This window comes from Homarus americanus, unplaced genomic scaffold (assembly GCF_018991925.1).
Source record: "Homarus americanus isolate GMGI-L3 unplaced genomic scaffold, GMGI_Hamer_2.0 scaffold57980, whole genome shotgun sequence".
Taxonomy (NCBI): Eukaryota; Metazoa; Arthropoda; class Malacostraca; order Decapoda; family Nephropidae; genus Homarus; species Homarus americanus.
In genome coordinates this window covers 16,438,641-16,455,486 of record NW_024716703.1, presented here as the reverse complement: position 1 = coordinate 16,455,486, position 16,846 = coordinate 16,438,641, and the positions used below count along the sequence as shown (strand labels likewise).

Sequence of the window (16,846 nt, the reverse complement as noted above, 5' to 3'; positions counted from 1 at the left end):
CTCACCAGTCGGTCGCCAGTCTGCCTGACTGTCTTTGTGTTTGGTAGAGCAAGTAATGCATAAAATAATAATTATTCCACAAATAAAAACATTTATAACATAATCATAATACTACCCTACAATACAACTACACAACTTTTATCAATATTATTTTGATACAACATGATAAAATCGACAAACAATGAAAATGAAACAAACAAAAGTAGGTAATTATGTTCCGGAAGCTTCCCTGTGGCTGAGTGTGTGGTGTGACAGGCAAATAGTCACACTGGAACCTGATAACCCATGCTGGGCATTTAAAACCGTGGCGGGAATTGACGTGTGTTCTGGAACGTCACCCAGGGCGCGCTGGTCAGACGTTCTGGAACGTCACCCGGGGCCTAGGGGTTAAAGTACAGGTGTTTCTATTTGTGTGTACAAGTACTGTACTTAGATCAAACAATTTAATCAACCAGCCCATGCATTAATTGCCTGGGTCAAGTCTGACATGCCACATGAATCAAGGAGTAAACACCGAGCCTGTAAAATCTGTCTTTGTGGGTAATGAACAGAAAGAACATGATTCAGAATATTCCCATTTTCACTTTGATGTTTTTGATCATTTGTCTGTGATCCCATGATCCAGCTTACAGCATATATGAATATAATGAATGTAAGTGGTTTTGGATTTGGTATCTCAGTTTCAACTTCCCAACCCGGTTTGGATGTAACTTTAACTTGTATGCATTATTAGGGGGTTGACTTTTGACAACAAACCACTCTTGTCAATTTACTAACATTGGAGGTTATTATCTCCGAAGAGCCAAGATGCACAGTTATGGGTCGTATTCATGTTTTCTCGAGCAACAGAAGTAAATTTTGTGAGCTCATTTCTATTTCTTTGACAATCCTGGATGTGTTTCTGAATAGGAACATTTGTGAGTAATGTCTTGTTCAATTATAGTGAAGTGGTTAAATGAATTTTACTTGTCTAGTTAAGTAAGCGGGGGTCAAAAGCTCTCGTGTCATCACTAGGTATTAAACCGTATAAGGTTATGTATCGTTATGTACGTAAATGTACCCTTTGAATTTTATGTCAGTCAGTGTTTAGTATGTATATGGGGTCTGTCCAAAAAGAAACCAAACCTTTTAAAAAACAAATTTACTGCTTTACTTACAACTTAATCAGACTTGTCTCCTTCAAAGTACTCCCCTCCACTGTTGATATACCGCTCCCAGCATTTTTTCCAGTCCTGGAACGTGTTTTGAGGGATGGTGTGCTGGTCTCGTAGCGAATTTTCTTCTATCTCTTCTATCGTCTGAAATTGGCGACCTTTCAGGGTGGATTTCAACTTTGGAAACAAAAAAAGTCCGCAGGAGCCAAATCCAGAGAGTAGGGCAGCTGGGGGACGATAGTCGTCTCGTGCTTCGCCAAAAAGTCAAGGATAAGGAGCGATGGATGAGCAGGTGCATTGTCATGGTGCAGCATCCAGGTCTTGTTTGTCCTCTTCCTTCGCACTGCCTCCCTCAAACGCTTCAGGACCTCCAAGTAAAACTCTTTATTGACTGTCTGACAATGTGGAACAAACTCATGATGAATGACGCCCTTCCAACCAAAACAGATGATCAACATCACCTCCACATTTGAGCGACTCTGATGTCCATATTTGGGATCGTCTTCGGTGAATGTTCTTCCCCTTTTGAAAAATTGGCACCACAAGTGACATTGTGTATGGCTCAAACAATTTTCCCCATAAGCCTGTTGCAAAACTTGAAAAGTCTCCTTAAAAGTTTTCCCAATTTGAAACAGAATTTCATGCAAACACGTTGCTCTTCAAGATCCTGCATTGTTCAACTTGCAACAAATCGCCAAATGCACTAAGCACACGTTCGCTCTAGTGCGTGTAGCTCGATGACTAATTGACGTGGCATGATGCAGCCAATGATAGACTAAAAGGTGAAGGTCAGCTCTACACAGCACTCCCGTCGCGAGCACGCTGCGCTGGCTCGTTGGCGCACAATTTAACCCTTAGGCCCCGGGTAACATTCCAGAACGTCCGACTAGCACGCCCCAGGTGACGTTACAGAACGTCCTCCTATTTTCCCGCCATTTATTTATTTTTTATTATTATTATTATTTTTGTTTTTTAAAGTTATTTTTTTATTTAACCCCACGAGCACGCAGGGGTGGGAGGAGTGGGGGTGGGGGGGGTGGTGTTACTGCCAGCAGCACCCTAACCCGGGGTTTAAGGGTTAAAAAGTTCGGTTTCTTTTACTTTTATCCTCTTGGCCACTGATCGGCACGTTAGCCGCTTGGGCGATCGGTCACGTCTCTGTCACGCACTGTTGGCAACTACTGGGCATGCACCGGCTCCTAAATATACCTGAACCCGCTCCAGTGTTGGTCAAGTCTTGTCTTGAAAGAGCTCACACTCGGTGCCGTCACAACATTCTCTGGTAGATTGTTCCAAGAGTTTACAAGCCCTCACTCCGAAAAAGTTTGCCCTCGCAGTTTTCTGGACTTGCGGCTTCTTCAATCTTGAGCTGTGACCCGTTATGGGGCGAGCGTCCGCCAGCTCCAAGTAAGGACACTCGACTCAGTAGTGCCCCCTGAGATGCTTATACAAGGCAAGTTCAGGCGCTCCAATCTTTCAGGGTAGCTGAGGTGCCGAAGTGCAGGCACCAGTCTGGTGGCCCTCCTTTGAACATTTTCAACCAACTGACAGTCCCTAGCATATCTCGGGGAACAGACGGGGTGACAGTACTCCAGATGGGGAAGCACTTCACTCTTGAAGATCGTTACGAGGGACGGACCGTCTAGATATCTGAACGACCTTCTTATAAGACCCAATAATTTATTTGCCTGGTTTACCTTCTTCTCACAATGGCCCGAGAACTTCAGCTCATTGTCAACATACACACCTAGGTCCTTCTCACATTCAGTCTCAACTGGTGCAGTTTCTTCATCCCATTGGGACATATGATACGCCTCCTTACCGATGGTACGCCCCAGGTGCATCCTCTACACTTCGTGACATTGAATCACAGCAGCCATTTCTTCGACCATTCCTGGAGCTCACAGAGGTCCTTCTGCAGCTCTTCACAGTCCACTTGGTTATAATTTCCTGAAATAACTTGGCATCATCGGCAAACATTTGTATGGAGGAGTGTACAATGTCAGGCATGTCATTTAGGAAACAAACAAACAACAGCGGGCCCAATGCACTGCCCTGTGGTATCCCACTTGTGACAGGTACTGATGACGATTTCGTGCCATTAATCACCACACACTGCTTGCGGTCATGTAGAAAGTCTTCTATCCACGCTAGGGCATTTCCCCGAATTCCGTACCCCTCCAGTTTGATTTTCAGCCTTTCGTGGGGTACACTGTCGAAAGCCTTGGCAAAATCTAGGTAAATATTGTCGATATTACCACCCCGTTCCAGAATATGGGTCCAAATATCCAATACTTTGAGCAATTGTGTTAAGCAGGAGCGCCCGGGCTTAAAACCGTGTTGGCAATCCTTTACAAGGTTGTTTTGTATTAGATGTTCCATAGCGGCATCTCTGATAATACTCTCAATTACTTTACATATTATGCTGGTCAGGCTCACCGGTCTATAGTTGTTCGTGGAGTGATGATCACCCTTCTTGAAGATAGGACTCACATAAGCCAATTTCCATTCACTGGGGACCATTTGGTCATCCAGGCATTTACAAAACAGGATCTTCAGGGGCTCTGCAAGCTAGTTGCACAACTCTCTTAGCACTCTAGGATGCACCATGTCAGGGGGACAGACCTCGTATATACCTTTGGCAATTCAATTTCGTGCACGGTCAGACTCGAAAGAGAATCAATAGGATATATTATTATTGCTATTATAGACTAATAGGCAATTCAAACAGTACCATACAGCACCTTGTGTGTGGTTAGAGGGGCTTATCTCAATGTTGAGTCAGTGTGATAAATCATGTCCCGGTGTAAGGGACTTAGTAACAAGGAAATTGTGCAACATCTGTTTCCAAGGGACCAGCGTGATCCTGAGGATGTTGACAATGTTATTGAGAGCTTTACAACTCATGGTGATAGTGTGATTCCTCCCTTCCACAGCTGCTTCATCTACCATCACCACTCAGGCTGTTTCATGGTTGATGTCTCCCTTCAGCAGGAAAGAGGAAGTGATATAGAGGTGCAAGAAGTACAAGTACTATTAGAGTGTGGTGGAAGTGTGTAAATAGTGTACAGAAACATAATTATAAGTGCCTATATATGTAAGAATATTTACAAAATTATAATTGTAAATGTAAACAAGAGGACAGCAATGTAAACAAGCTGAGACGTGTTTGTGTTGATAAAGCCCCAGTAGCTAATAATTCCAGCATGATAGTGTTCATTGTGAGTATCCATAAGAGACAAACATTATACAGTATTACCCCACTTTACACGGTTTCACTTTCCGCGATTTCTCATTTACGCGGTACCTTGCCAGAACCAGACTTTCACTTTCCGCGGTGCATCTACTCATATACGCGGTGAAGTATAATTTTTTTTTTTTTCATTTAGCTCATAAAATTCATACAAATTACCCGGCCAGAATATAATTTACATTGCTGGAATTCTTACAATATGATGATCATTTTGAATATAAACATCATGGATTTTGCATTAGACATACAAATTTTAGATCTAATGTAATAATTTGGTTTACACAAAGCAAATATTTTATCTTTTGTGCAAAATATATGAAGTTTACATTCAAAATATTCCCTGACCTGCAAGGAATCCAGAAATGTCAATTATATTATCCTAACTTTAGTCTGAGGTATTATTTATTACTAAACGTTAAAATCTAGAGTTTTCACCCACACATTTATCTGGTAGGGAGGGAAGGTGGGGGGGAGGGTTGGGACCGACCGACCCAGCTGGCGTGAGTGTGAGGAGGGGGGAGGCAAGGTGGGGTACTTTGATTGACAGATAGTGTCGTGAAGAATATTTTTTTTTTTATTAACTGAAGATATTTGTTTTAGCTCATAAAATTCATACAAATTACTCGACCAGAATATAATTTACATTGCTGGAATTCTTACAATATGATGATCATTTTGAATATAAACATCATGGATTTTGCATTAGACATACAAATTTTAGATCTAATGTAATAATTTGGTTTACACAAAGCAAATATTTTATCTTTTGTGCAAAATATATGAAGTTTACATTCAAAATATTCCCTGACCTGCAAGGAATCCAGAAATGTCAATTATATTATCCTAACTTTAGTCTGAGGTATTATTTATTACTAAATGTTAAAATCTAGAGTTTTCACCCAAACATTTATCAGAGAGGTAGGAGCTAGTGAGCTGGGAAGAGGGGGGGGGGGGATTTGAGTCCATTATTTGAATGGACATTAACCTGGCGACTGTATTTCTCTTAAATATTAATTGTGTGAGCATACCATCATAAAATTTAGATGTTATTTTTACTACAACATAGGTATTGTGTCAGAAAAAGTGGAGTTTGGGGGTCGGGCCAGTCTCTATTGGAATTAATCCCATATGTTCTGTTGTTCACTTTACGCTGTTTTCACTTTCCGCGGTACCCTGTGGGTTCAATTGACCTCGTAAATTGGGGTACTACTGTATTTTGGTTTATATTGTGTATAATAAGTGCTTACAAGTATACTTGCAATCCATAAATGATCGGAAATAATTAGTTTCTATCGGAACAAATATAGTAAATTGCGTTGTTTTCAGTGAAGGTAGGAGTATCCGTATTACACATGCGTCACCATGGCAGCCAGGCGTGCTATTGTCACATATTGGGTTAATGTTTATATTCAGTGTAAATGTGCTTTCAGTTGCCTACAAAATTATGTCAGGCATGATTGGAAGTAAATGATAATATAAATAAAAACTAATTTCAGAATATAATGCATAAGTGCTGGAAAAAAAATGCTGTCTAATACCTATTTGGCAGTGTCTGGGCCAATGCAAGCCTCAGACCAAGATGCACCACCCATCAGACATGTGAACAATCAAGGCCAATTTTTTTTAAACTGGACCTCAAATGACATTTTTGGAAAAACTTGCCATCATAGTACGGGTTAACACTGGCTTACCTGTGATACATCTTGACTATAGAAGTAACAGGCCAGGCCAAACTTGGATGCATTTGCAATGTTAACAGCCTCTTCTTCACATTTGAATCTGTGAGGAAATTCAAATGAAAGAAGTTATAAAAATTTAATTAAATAAACAAAATGGTGAATTTCCTGTTGATTCCTATCAACCATTAGTCAGAGAAGGAAAAGCCCTGAAAGAGGACTTCTGAATCTCTAACCCTGAAAAACAAACAGATGATTAGCAGTTCAGATACAGAAAAGCCTCCGATAACGACGGTTATACTAAAGAAGATTCATACATATTTAAGACCCTGGTTAGTTTAGGACCAAATTAAATTTACACCGTTATTTTCTTCGTATTTACAACGAAAATAGAAAGAAATAATTAATTTTTTATATAAATAATAAAATCCTGATAAGTATTATAAAAAATAAATAAAAACCATGACTTGTGCACGGAGGCTGCCAGGCTTGTGAGTGGTAACGCCAGCATCATTAGTATAAACAGTCGCAGCTTGGTGAGCCATTTGTTTTTACGCATTTGAATAGAAAAAGGAAAAACTTTTCAGGCTTTTTATGGCATTTTTGTGTCTCTATTCAATAGGAGCAACAGTGCAAGTTCAAAAGCTAAAAGAAAGTTTATACGCTTAACTGAGAAATTAGATGTGTTAAAATGATAGGAAAAAGGTGAGAGGTCTGTGGATATTATATGGAAAAAGCAATGAACATATTTTCCGAATTGGATCCACTAACAGAACGAAGGATTAAAATTAACAGGGACGTGAAAAAAGCACATGACCTCTACATAAAGATTTAAATGAGAAAAGAAATCAGCTGTGCAAAGTTCTTTTGACAGTTTTATTATTCGAAGGTCTAAACCATCAACTTCAGCTACAGCTACACCATCAATTTCAGGTACAGCTACACCACTAATTTCAGGTACAGCTACACCATCAACTTCAGGTACAGCTTCACCATCAAATTCAGCAGCAGCTTCAGCAAAAACTACAGATTCATTAACAGCTTCAAGTTCAGCAACAGCTATAGCAGGGGTTCCCAAGCTTTTTCTAGCACGACCCAATCCAGTGTTGTCAACTATCCAGTGCGACCCCAAATCATTTCACTAGCAGACCCAAAGGACCCCAGCGACCCCATGACCTCTTTGCGACCCTACCTAATGAGCCTTCCAACAACATTTGGGGTCGCGACCCCAGGTTTGGGAACCCCCGAGCTATAGTATCTTTTGGAAAGCTACAGCTTCAGCCAGAGTTGAACCTGATGAATTCGTCATCCGGGTAAAAACTCACACAACAATATTCATTGGCTATATTTATGTTTTTGACTTTACCGCCAGTAGTAAGTGTCCTTTCATAGTCTTATGTAAAGATATGACAATATGCTTTCACATGTACGCATTTACACATGTTGGCATTGTGCAATCAGTCGTTTTTTATCTTAACCATTAGTGGTCAGCTACTTCTATTGTTCCATTTACCATGAAATAGCATTAATTTAAACATACATATTAATTTTTGTACATCAATTTTACTACAGCTACAACCAAGGTTTTATTTTCTTCAGTTTCATATGCAAAACCATCATCATGGGTGTAAACACTCCTCTTGTGTGTTTTAATGTTCTGCATATTATTAATAATTTGTATTGTTCATTTTGCATGCATAAACATTAATTCAATCAAATACATATTCAGTAATAAACAATAATGAATCTTTTGTACATATTCTTAATGAGATAAATGATCATGTAACCATCAGTGGTTACTTATACTGTACATTAAATAACATTAATTGAAAGATACATATTTTTTTTTACTTTAATTTTACTGGAGGGTCTTATTTTCTTCAGTTTCAGATAGGTAACTGACATTATGGGTGTAATACTGACAACACCAATGGCATCCCATCTCCTCTTGTGAGACCATATTATTATTATTATTATTATTATTATTATTATTATTATTGATTTATATTGTATAAGGTGCATTCATACACATTATTTAAAGAACATAGTTTGCATTTTTCATTAATTTTATTGTTTTGGGGGAAAAGAGGGTAAAATGCCACACAAAAGATATGAAAAGGTCAGACTTTGGAATGCATCTCATTACTATTGCTTTATTTTAATTCATGATTCACGATACGATGATTCACCTTACACTGCAATATTGGAGGACACATTACCGTCGTTATTCGAGGCTTTACTATACTTTAATTTTCTAGGGTTCTCACAATATGTCAATAGTAAAATTTCTTGGCCTTTCCTGATTTATTTCTTGTTTTTTTCCTAACTTTCAAACTCATATGTATATATACAATACAGTGGTCCCTCGGTTAACAAACACAGTTCGTTCCACAGAGTCGTTCGTTAACCGAATCTATTATTTCAGCGAGATATTGGGTAATTGGTTCTCTATGTTTGTCTTTGATACTCCCAAAATGTTCTACACTACTGAGGGTATATGCAAACACTTGTTATCTTGAAAATAGGTTCTTATTCTCGTACGGGAGATATACAGAGGAACTTCCACACCATAAGGACTAGCGATCTCAACTCTCTGTATCACTCCGCGCTGGCATGTACAGATGCCAGCATTCACAAGCTGAATACATAATATGTAAATATGATAATTCACATACATAACATGGTGCATAATAAATGGAAATATTACATAGGATTAATACATGTTCTGTAATACTTTACTATACATAATTAATAGAGTAATATAAGAATACACAGCTTAAGGTACTACTTCGTGTCCATATTATACACCTCCCTCCCCCCTATACGCTCATAGTTTCATCTTGAGTGGACCTTTTGTTTCTGAGTCGCTCGGACCTGCGGAGTACCGGGGCAGAAACACAAGGTGGGGATGGATTTACTGTAAAGACATCAACATTAGGGGACTCAACTGGGGAAGGGTCAACACTAGGCAGCTCCACAGGTCGGAGGAAACGACGGTTCTTCCACCATACTCTACCACTAGGAAGACGCACTTGGTAGTCCCTGGACTGGCCAATACCCATGACAACCCCAACCTTGTCCTAGCGGTGAGATACCCGATCTTGAATCCTGACCTGCTGGCCGATACTCAACCTGGGAAGGGGGCGGGCATGACAGTCGTACCGAGCAGCGACATCTGCGGCTCGTTTTGCTGCACGGCGGTCACATTCTTCAGTCTTGGCTTGCCATTCTTGAGAAAAAGACTTCGGGTGGGCAGGAACACAAGACCTGAGATGATGTCCATATAGAACCTGGGCTGGGGAGCGTCCGGTGAAGTTTGGGGTGTTGCGTAACTCTAACAAGCCTCGATCGAAATCCTCGCAGTCAATATTTCCTGAGGGTGACACCTTAAGGATCAGGTGTTTAACAGTCTTGACTGCAGCTTCAGCGTGTCCATTCGCCTGGGGGTAGTGGGGCGAGGTCACGACATGACGGACTCCCCAACGGTCCATGAAGTCCCGGAACTCGTGGCTGGTGAACTGGGGTCCTCCATCAGTCCTGAGACGGAGGGGAACACCAACTTCACTGAAGTAATGTCTGAAATTCCGGATGGTAGCAGTAGCCGTTGTATCACTACCACAGGGGACGACAACAGGTACGACGAGAAGGACTTCCTGCCACTGCAAAAAGAAGTCGCCACACCGGCGTCTTATTATCGCCGCATTAAAGGTTCCTGTTGCTGGCTGGGTTGCAGAATCTGGCACGGGCTCAAGGCATGGACGGCACTTGCAATGTCCACGCCGATTCCGGGGCTAAAATGAAGCGCCTGCTTCACCCGGTTGTTTGGTGGCCCCACCTCAATGGCTGTCGAAGGCGGCTGCTGGTACGGGCGGTGTAGGTGCAGTAGGGACAGATCACTCGCGGGACTACATACAAGACTTCTCTCCGGCTACAATAGAGGTCTCGCGACTGCAGTATGAGTAGCGACTATGGAAGGTCGACGTTAGAGGGAAACTTTGGGGACATAGTCGACGCAGCCGGATGTAGGTGTGGAAGGGTCGGCTCAAGGCGGGTGCGAGATTCGGCGGTCTTGTTCGGTATCCGGGTGCTGTAGACTTCTTGATGTGAAGACGGCTCACGAGAGTACTGGATTGAGGATGCGCAGCTGTAGAACACAACATCTCGCCCTTCAGGTGGGCGACTGACAGTTAGGGGCATCCGGGATGCACAGCAACTACCCGGCAAGACGCCACACAGCCGTGGAAGAGATAAGGCGAGAGCTTTCTTTCAAACGCTGAAGGCGCAGGATTCTTTCAGCTGCATCCAAAGAGGTGATTGGATAATAGGTACAAGAGGGCAATGATCCGCGGAAGAGGGTGAAGTGCCGAAGTCCTATCAGGTAGGGCGAAATTACATCGCCCCAGACAACAGCCAACATCTCTAGCCTAATCGTAGTATATCGTGGGTCTCAAGGTTCATGAACCGGATCCACACCGAATTAAGCGGAGTTCGCCAGGTCCTGCAGAAGGGCGAACTAACGGGGAGCTGAGGCCAGCCCGGGAGAACGGTGGGTAGGGCTGGGTCGCAACAGGTGAGGACAGGTGGACTTAAGAGGGCCTGCTTGGACGGCTAAGGTCTCTTGATGATCTAGGGTCCACAGGAATGTCCTCCTGGGGCCCAGCAGGGGCGAACGGGCTGAGCTACAGAGATGTCAGGTGAGAAATCAGCCAGCTGACTGACCAGACCCAAAAAGAACGTGGAGGCTCCGTCAGGTTGGCAGGCTGGAAAACTTGATTCCACTAATTTCTCACAAGTATACCTGATGCTCAGAGAGTGTACCCACAGAAGTTCACTGATGGTGCGCGCCACTACAAACTTGTTGAAGGCGGAGGGTAATCCTGATTTACACATCTGGTGAGAACTTCATATTCGAGAAGTGGGGCAGAAGTCTTGCTGGCGAGTAAAATATCATCAACCACCTTGACACAATTGCGGACCTTTAAAGGGTCAGCAGTTTATTACTGACAGAATGCATCAATTCAGAGCGGCAAATCCTATGGGGCCCTGCAAAACTGATATCTTCTATATGGTGTGATGAATGAAGTCAAATGTTGGTCTTCGCCAACTCGACCCGCTAATAACTAACACAAGGCACCCATCGTTGTAAAAACTTCTTCGGGTCCACATTTTGGAACAGCCGCGAAGGGTGTGGCTAAGGCGGGGCTGGACGGGAAACTTGCTGCTAAGTTTTGATAGATCGGTGGGTGATCCGCATCTACCAAGAGGTTTGGTTTCACAGGGGATGAGAGGGTGTGGCACCAAGGTGAAGGTTCTGGCCGGGCTTGATGATTCCTGAGCAACCATGGAGTCGTAAGCTGGTCTAACTAGCCCTTGTAGGCGTGGAGGAATCAACACAGGGCGGATGGCAAAAGGTGGCACCATCCTTAAGATGAATTCATAGGTGGACCCACCATCGGCTTGGAGTGGTGGATCCTAAAGATTTTTCTTGAACTAACACGCCAGCAAACCCTTGAGAAGGTAAGCTCTTGCATCAGAAGGACGTGGTTAGGTAAAGATAGGGAATTCTTCAACCTGTTGACATGGGTGACTTTAAAATAAGTTTAGAATTTCTGGAAATAATGGCCAACTCTTGACACATTATATGATAAAAGCGGAGTCGGATCCCATCATGAACATCAACTGGCTGAGCAAGACTGCCACTAAAGGTAAGAGCCCAGAAAGATCCTGGCAAAGCTGGAGCCATCCAACCATCAGCTGTCAGTTCGTTGTCTGAGGAGGGGCTGTAGGTTGCTCCGGGCATTCTCTAAAACTTGCTAAGTGTTGTGACCACCACGAGGATACAGCAATCGTGTCAGGTAACATCTGAACACAAGATGACAAGCACGTGAGAAATGACGACACTGATGTGCTGAAGGCCGTGGTTCGTGAAACAATGTACACGCATTTGGTGAACGACTGGACATTAAATGCCTTGATGCCTGCTGATGAGGAAGGCTTGTTAATTACCTGAGTGATGACTTCGATCCTTGGTGGTGTCTCTGTGTCTTCACGCAACAACATTTGTTGCAATACCACTTAATGCAAACGTACTGAACTTTGCTAGGCAGGGCACTTGACTGTGTAAGCCCAGTGACTCCTATGTCGCATCTTCGCACGCCATGGAGCAGCTGGGCACGGAGGCATTATGCTGTCTCGCTGCAGCTGTTACACAAAGCTGCTGCTGAAGGTGCTGGAGGGTGAGGGGTTACTTGCTGCTTTTACCCTTTCTGTAGAAGACACAGCCTCACTCTGGTCAGGGCTAGAACGAAGCCAGTTTGACACTAAGGCCTCAGACGTATATTTTGCAACAAAGATTCTGAAGGGAGGAAGTGGGTCAAGAAATGAGACGCTGAACTAGCTTCTTCATCCAAATATCTGCTAAATGATTGTCTTGAGTTGTGTCTTCACAAATTTGAGAATTTCGTGACAAATATCAACTTCTCTCTGAACATCTTTTTCAGTCTTACAAAATGGTATCAAAAGATTCTTACCGTTGCCATATTGAGGAGTTTCTGAGTGCTTGAGCTGCCCTCAACATGTTCCTGTAACTTGTCGGGCTAATGGCCCCCTTACAGTCAGAGTGCTGTCGAGGAGGCACTGAAGTGTGTGTGCTCGAGCATGCTTGTGTCTTGGCGACGTTATAATGAGTTGTATCATCTGTTTAGGCTGTGGTAACCGACAGGTCAACCATTGCTGCATAGTTCATAACGCCGACGCCTTTCCCCCAAATATCTGATAAGAAGGCCAGACTTGTAGAGAGGGGAGGCGCTAGCTGCAGTTTTTGAGGAATTATTGTTGAACCACTTGGGAAAATGAGGCACCAGTACCTCTAGTCATATCAGCATTAGTAGTAGCAGAAGAATCTTAGAGAGAGATCGTTGGGGAGGCTACCAGGGAAATCAAGACTTCAACCACATCCTCTTCTCAAGTCATCCCCACTTTATATATATCTTCTAGTTCTCTGCATCTTTGCTCATTCCTGGGCGCTGCCTTTTCAGACTCTCCTCTGCGGTACTAATATCTTCCTCTTCTCTCCTTGGTAACATAAACCTGGCGCTTAGGAAGTTTCCATCCACTCTAATCAGTTGAAGGAGATCTTTTTGGACGAGGCAATCAAAAGAGGAGAGCTTGTTCACGCAACGAGGAGATCTCTGTGGGAGATTGGGTGTTGTCACTGTGGGGAGCTGTGGGTCTGAGGTGGGTGGGAGAGGTCTCCAAACTTAAACTCATACCCCTAATGGCCCAGGGTATCACTTTGGATCTCCGTGAGATATTTACAGCTTTGTACTCTATCTGCAAGAGACCGGTCAACCCTCGTAATCTATGCACAGAATTACAGAAGTCAAAGCAATACGCAAGAATTTAATATAAAGTGACTGCAGCGTGTGTGTATGGATCATTGCTGGAGGGGCTTGCTACCAGTTGGTTATAGAGGCAGCTGCTGTCACAACTGAACCGTTTTCTGCCTTTAATGCACGCTGCTCAATTACCCAATGACCGTGAGGGGCGGAGGGGTTGTATTTTGCTGGGTAGCCTTCAGCCAATTGGACTGCAGTTTGGTACATACACCCTGATTAAAATACACAACATGAAGCTTAAAGCGAGAACACTTTCACTTCACAGCACAGCACTGCATGCATAGCACTTCGCTACAACAATCGTAGAAGTCCTGAGGCCAGTCTGGCTTGTAAATCCTGGCTACGGTTGAAGACGAGACGCCACAATACAGTCCGGCGGAAGGCTAAGTCTACTCTGAATCACTGAGTGAACCTCATCATGCCATCTATGTTTGTTCTGATACCCCAAAAACAAGTTCTACACTACTGAGGGTATACGCAAAATGACGTTATCTTGAAAATAGTTCTTATTCTCGCACGAGATATACAGTGGAACCAATAGATAGTCGGCTTCTGCCAATTACAAGGACTAGCGATTAGGTGTGTCATAGGAGGAAGATCAGCCAAAACCACGGCCCATTACTTTTGGTAGATTAGTATATATAAACAGTGTCAATTTCAGTTTCAATATTTTGCACCTTGCTAGGTAAATTTTAAAGTGAAATTTATCAAAATCTAATGGCAGCCGCATTAGTGCATTACAATTAAATAAAGAACATTGCTTTCTGGCTTCATTCTTTAACAACCCAACTTACAATATTTTTTTCTGTTTCAGATTCTTGATGCATTTATGTTGGATAATATTTCCATGTATGGCTGCTTGTGCTGGTGGGACGAGAACTTAAAAATCCAGCCATCTCAGTCACTATCTTGGTCTGGGAGAGAGCTCCCTCAGTCGGAGTTGCTTCACATTGAGAGATGCTTTGAGAGATACGGTTTTTAATCAGGCAACTCAGTGAAAAGAACCAAAGAACTTACACAAACAAAAGACATTGCCAGTGATATGACCAAAGCTGTCTTGGCACAGTACACTCTGGCTAACGCCAGTTCAAGCCTAAATATAACAAGTCAGGAAGAAAATTAGTGAGAGATCAAGTTAGCCAGGTTGGGGAAAAGGCAAGAAATATCTCTTGGGGAGAGGAAAAAACTGCAGTTAAGGACAGCTTTTGCTGTTACAACTGACCAGTTATTTGACATAATTACTTGCAAGTGCCCAATTGTTCTCTGGTCCTGAGTTTGATGCCATCGTGACTGTAAACCTTGCGGCCCACATCTCCTGTATTTGGTGTTGAACTGAAGATTCCTGTGATCGAACTGGCATTTGTCAAAGCACAGAGAGAGAAGATTACATAGGGTTTTGCTACTTTGTGCCAAGATATTCGGAGTCCAAGAGACAGGAGGCTGCCACAGAGAGACAGAAGAGGAGAAGAGCGTTTATGAAAAGAGACTTGAGAAGCCCAGGAGGTAAAAAGGCCGATGATTGGAGCCGGCTGATTCAGAAGGAATGATTTCAAGGCTGATCCGGAAAAGGACCAGGAGAATGGTGACTCTTGTCCTAACCCAGAAAATAATGATCCCAACCTTCCAGGCATAAGAGATTCGAAATAGGAAAGATATCCTCGGTGACAGCTCTGGCCAGCATGCTACCACACTGGTCTCAGAGAAACTGCAGAGATAGCAACAGCTGCCTGGATTGACGGTGGTTTGATAACACCTGGATGATGTTCACTCAGATAGACTGGCAACAAAGCAAGGAGATTAGGAGAAACCTTGTCAGTAACCTAGAAGAGTGAGCTTGATAAGGATAAGAGAAAATGGAATCAATTGTTTGTTCTTTGATGGAGAAGGATGACACTAAAGTGTTCATGAAAGTTGGAGATTCTGGACAGCCCCTCTGCCATGGTGAAGGAGAACACTACTCCTGCTGCAGTGAACCAGAGGAAGTATTTGTGGCATTTTACCCAGAGAAAGATGAGACTGGAAACCATGATAGTGGCAGATAACACAGAACTGGCTCAGAGAGAGAACGAACAGACTCTGCAGGCCATTGAGGACAGGTACCAATACTTAACACAGGGTAAGGGGGGGCTACAGTGGATAGAGCGAAGATTGGGAGGAGGCTGGTCTGGATTGTTTTGTACCCCACACCAACGGTAGTTGCCACTCAGACATCTGGATCCAGGAGCTGATGGCAAGACTCTCTTTCGCAACAGATGGTCTGTCCTTCGCAAGAGATGCTTAATTCTGCCACTGAGTTAGAAGCACCAGCTTGAAAAAATCTGGTTGGTCTCCACTAAGGACACATATTGTCATTGATTTAATTTGAGTACTGACCAGTACTATGGTTACATGATTTGCAGTGCCATCAAAACTGGGGTCATGCCTGATAGACTTGGTTACCTGCAGATAGGGTCCAGTCTCACATTCTAGGTGTGCCTCACAACGGCTCTTGTGTTTCTGCAGAATTTGGGCCGCCTATCATAAACTGAAAGGGGAACCAGCTTCACAACCTGAGACTTATTGTCCAATCTATCTTGAGTGTCTACTTGCCAAAATTGGTCTCAACACCAAGGCGTCAAGCCAAGCCTCCTAAGGTCCGAGGCATGTTCTTTCCAGCTTGAGCTCCTGGAGGAGAGTCAGCCATGAAGGTTGTTCAGATTGTGGGAGGAACAGAGGAGATCTTTCCTGGTATGCTCTATCCCGAGGCAAGTTCTGCAGACAATGCCTGCAGAAGGATGAGGAGGAGAAGAGTGGCAGTCAAAAAGATCTTGGATAAGGAGACTTACAGAGAGATCTTGGGCATGATTTAATCAGTTATGACGACCCTTCAGGGTCAGAAGACTCCCAGTCAATCTATAGGTGCCAAGACCCTCACTGATCTCATAGATCTGGAATATCCAGGCTAGTGAGCTCCTCTCACTCCGTAAAGTTCAAAGCTCAATGTTCAAGTCAGAGCTTCCTGACAACCCCTATGCATGTCCCCGCCTGGCCCTCAGACACCCAGAGTATAGGAGCGCTAGGCATGCAAGGAGGCCAGCCAAAGCAGTCTTGTGTACAGCCAGGAGAGAGGAAGCATCCGAGCTCAAGGACAAAGCAGGGAGTGATGAGTAGAAACAGAAGCAAGAAAAGACATGTTCTCTATGGTAGCAACACCGGGTCATAGTAGTAAAACCAGTTGTTGTATTTGATGATTTTGTTTTCTAAAGGAATAATAAATTTAATAAATGTGTCAAGATCATTCGTTTCACTATTCTGGATCATTTTCATCCTAATAAATTAACCTGATACATTTACTTTACTTTAAATAAGCTATTTAGTGGTGTTGGT

General features: G+C 43.1%; 1 protein-coding gene across 3 annotated transcripts in view; it reads right to left on the bottom strand.

Moving 5' to 3' along the window:
- The window catches only part of LOC121858314 (succinate-semialdehyde dehydrogenase, mitochondrial-like), a 96,241-nt gene that overhangs the window by 5,610 nt on the left and 73,785 nt on the right, over positions 1 to 16,846 (bottom strand). For all 3 annotated transcript variants that reach the window (XM_042354652.1, XM_042354654.1, XM_042354653.1), the window contains one exon: positions 6,099 to 6,186. In XM_042354652.1, the coding sequence (XP_042210586.1) occupies positions 6,099 to 6,186 (88 nt within the window). The remainder of the gene's footprint in view (positions 1 to 6,098; positions 6,187 to 16,846) is intronic.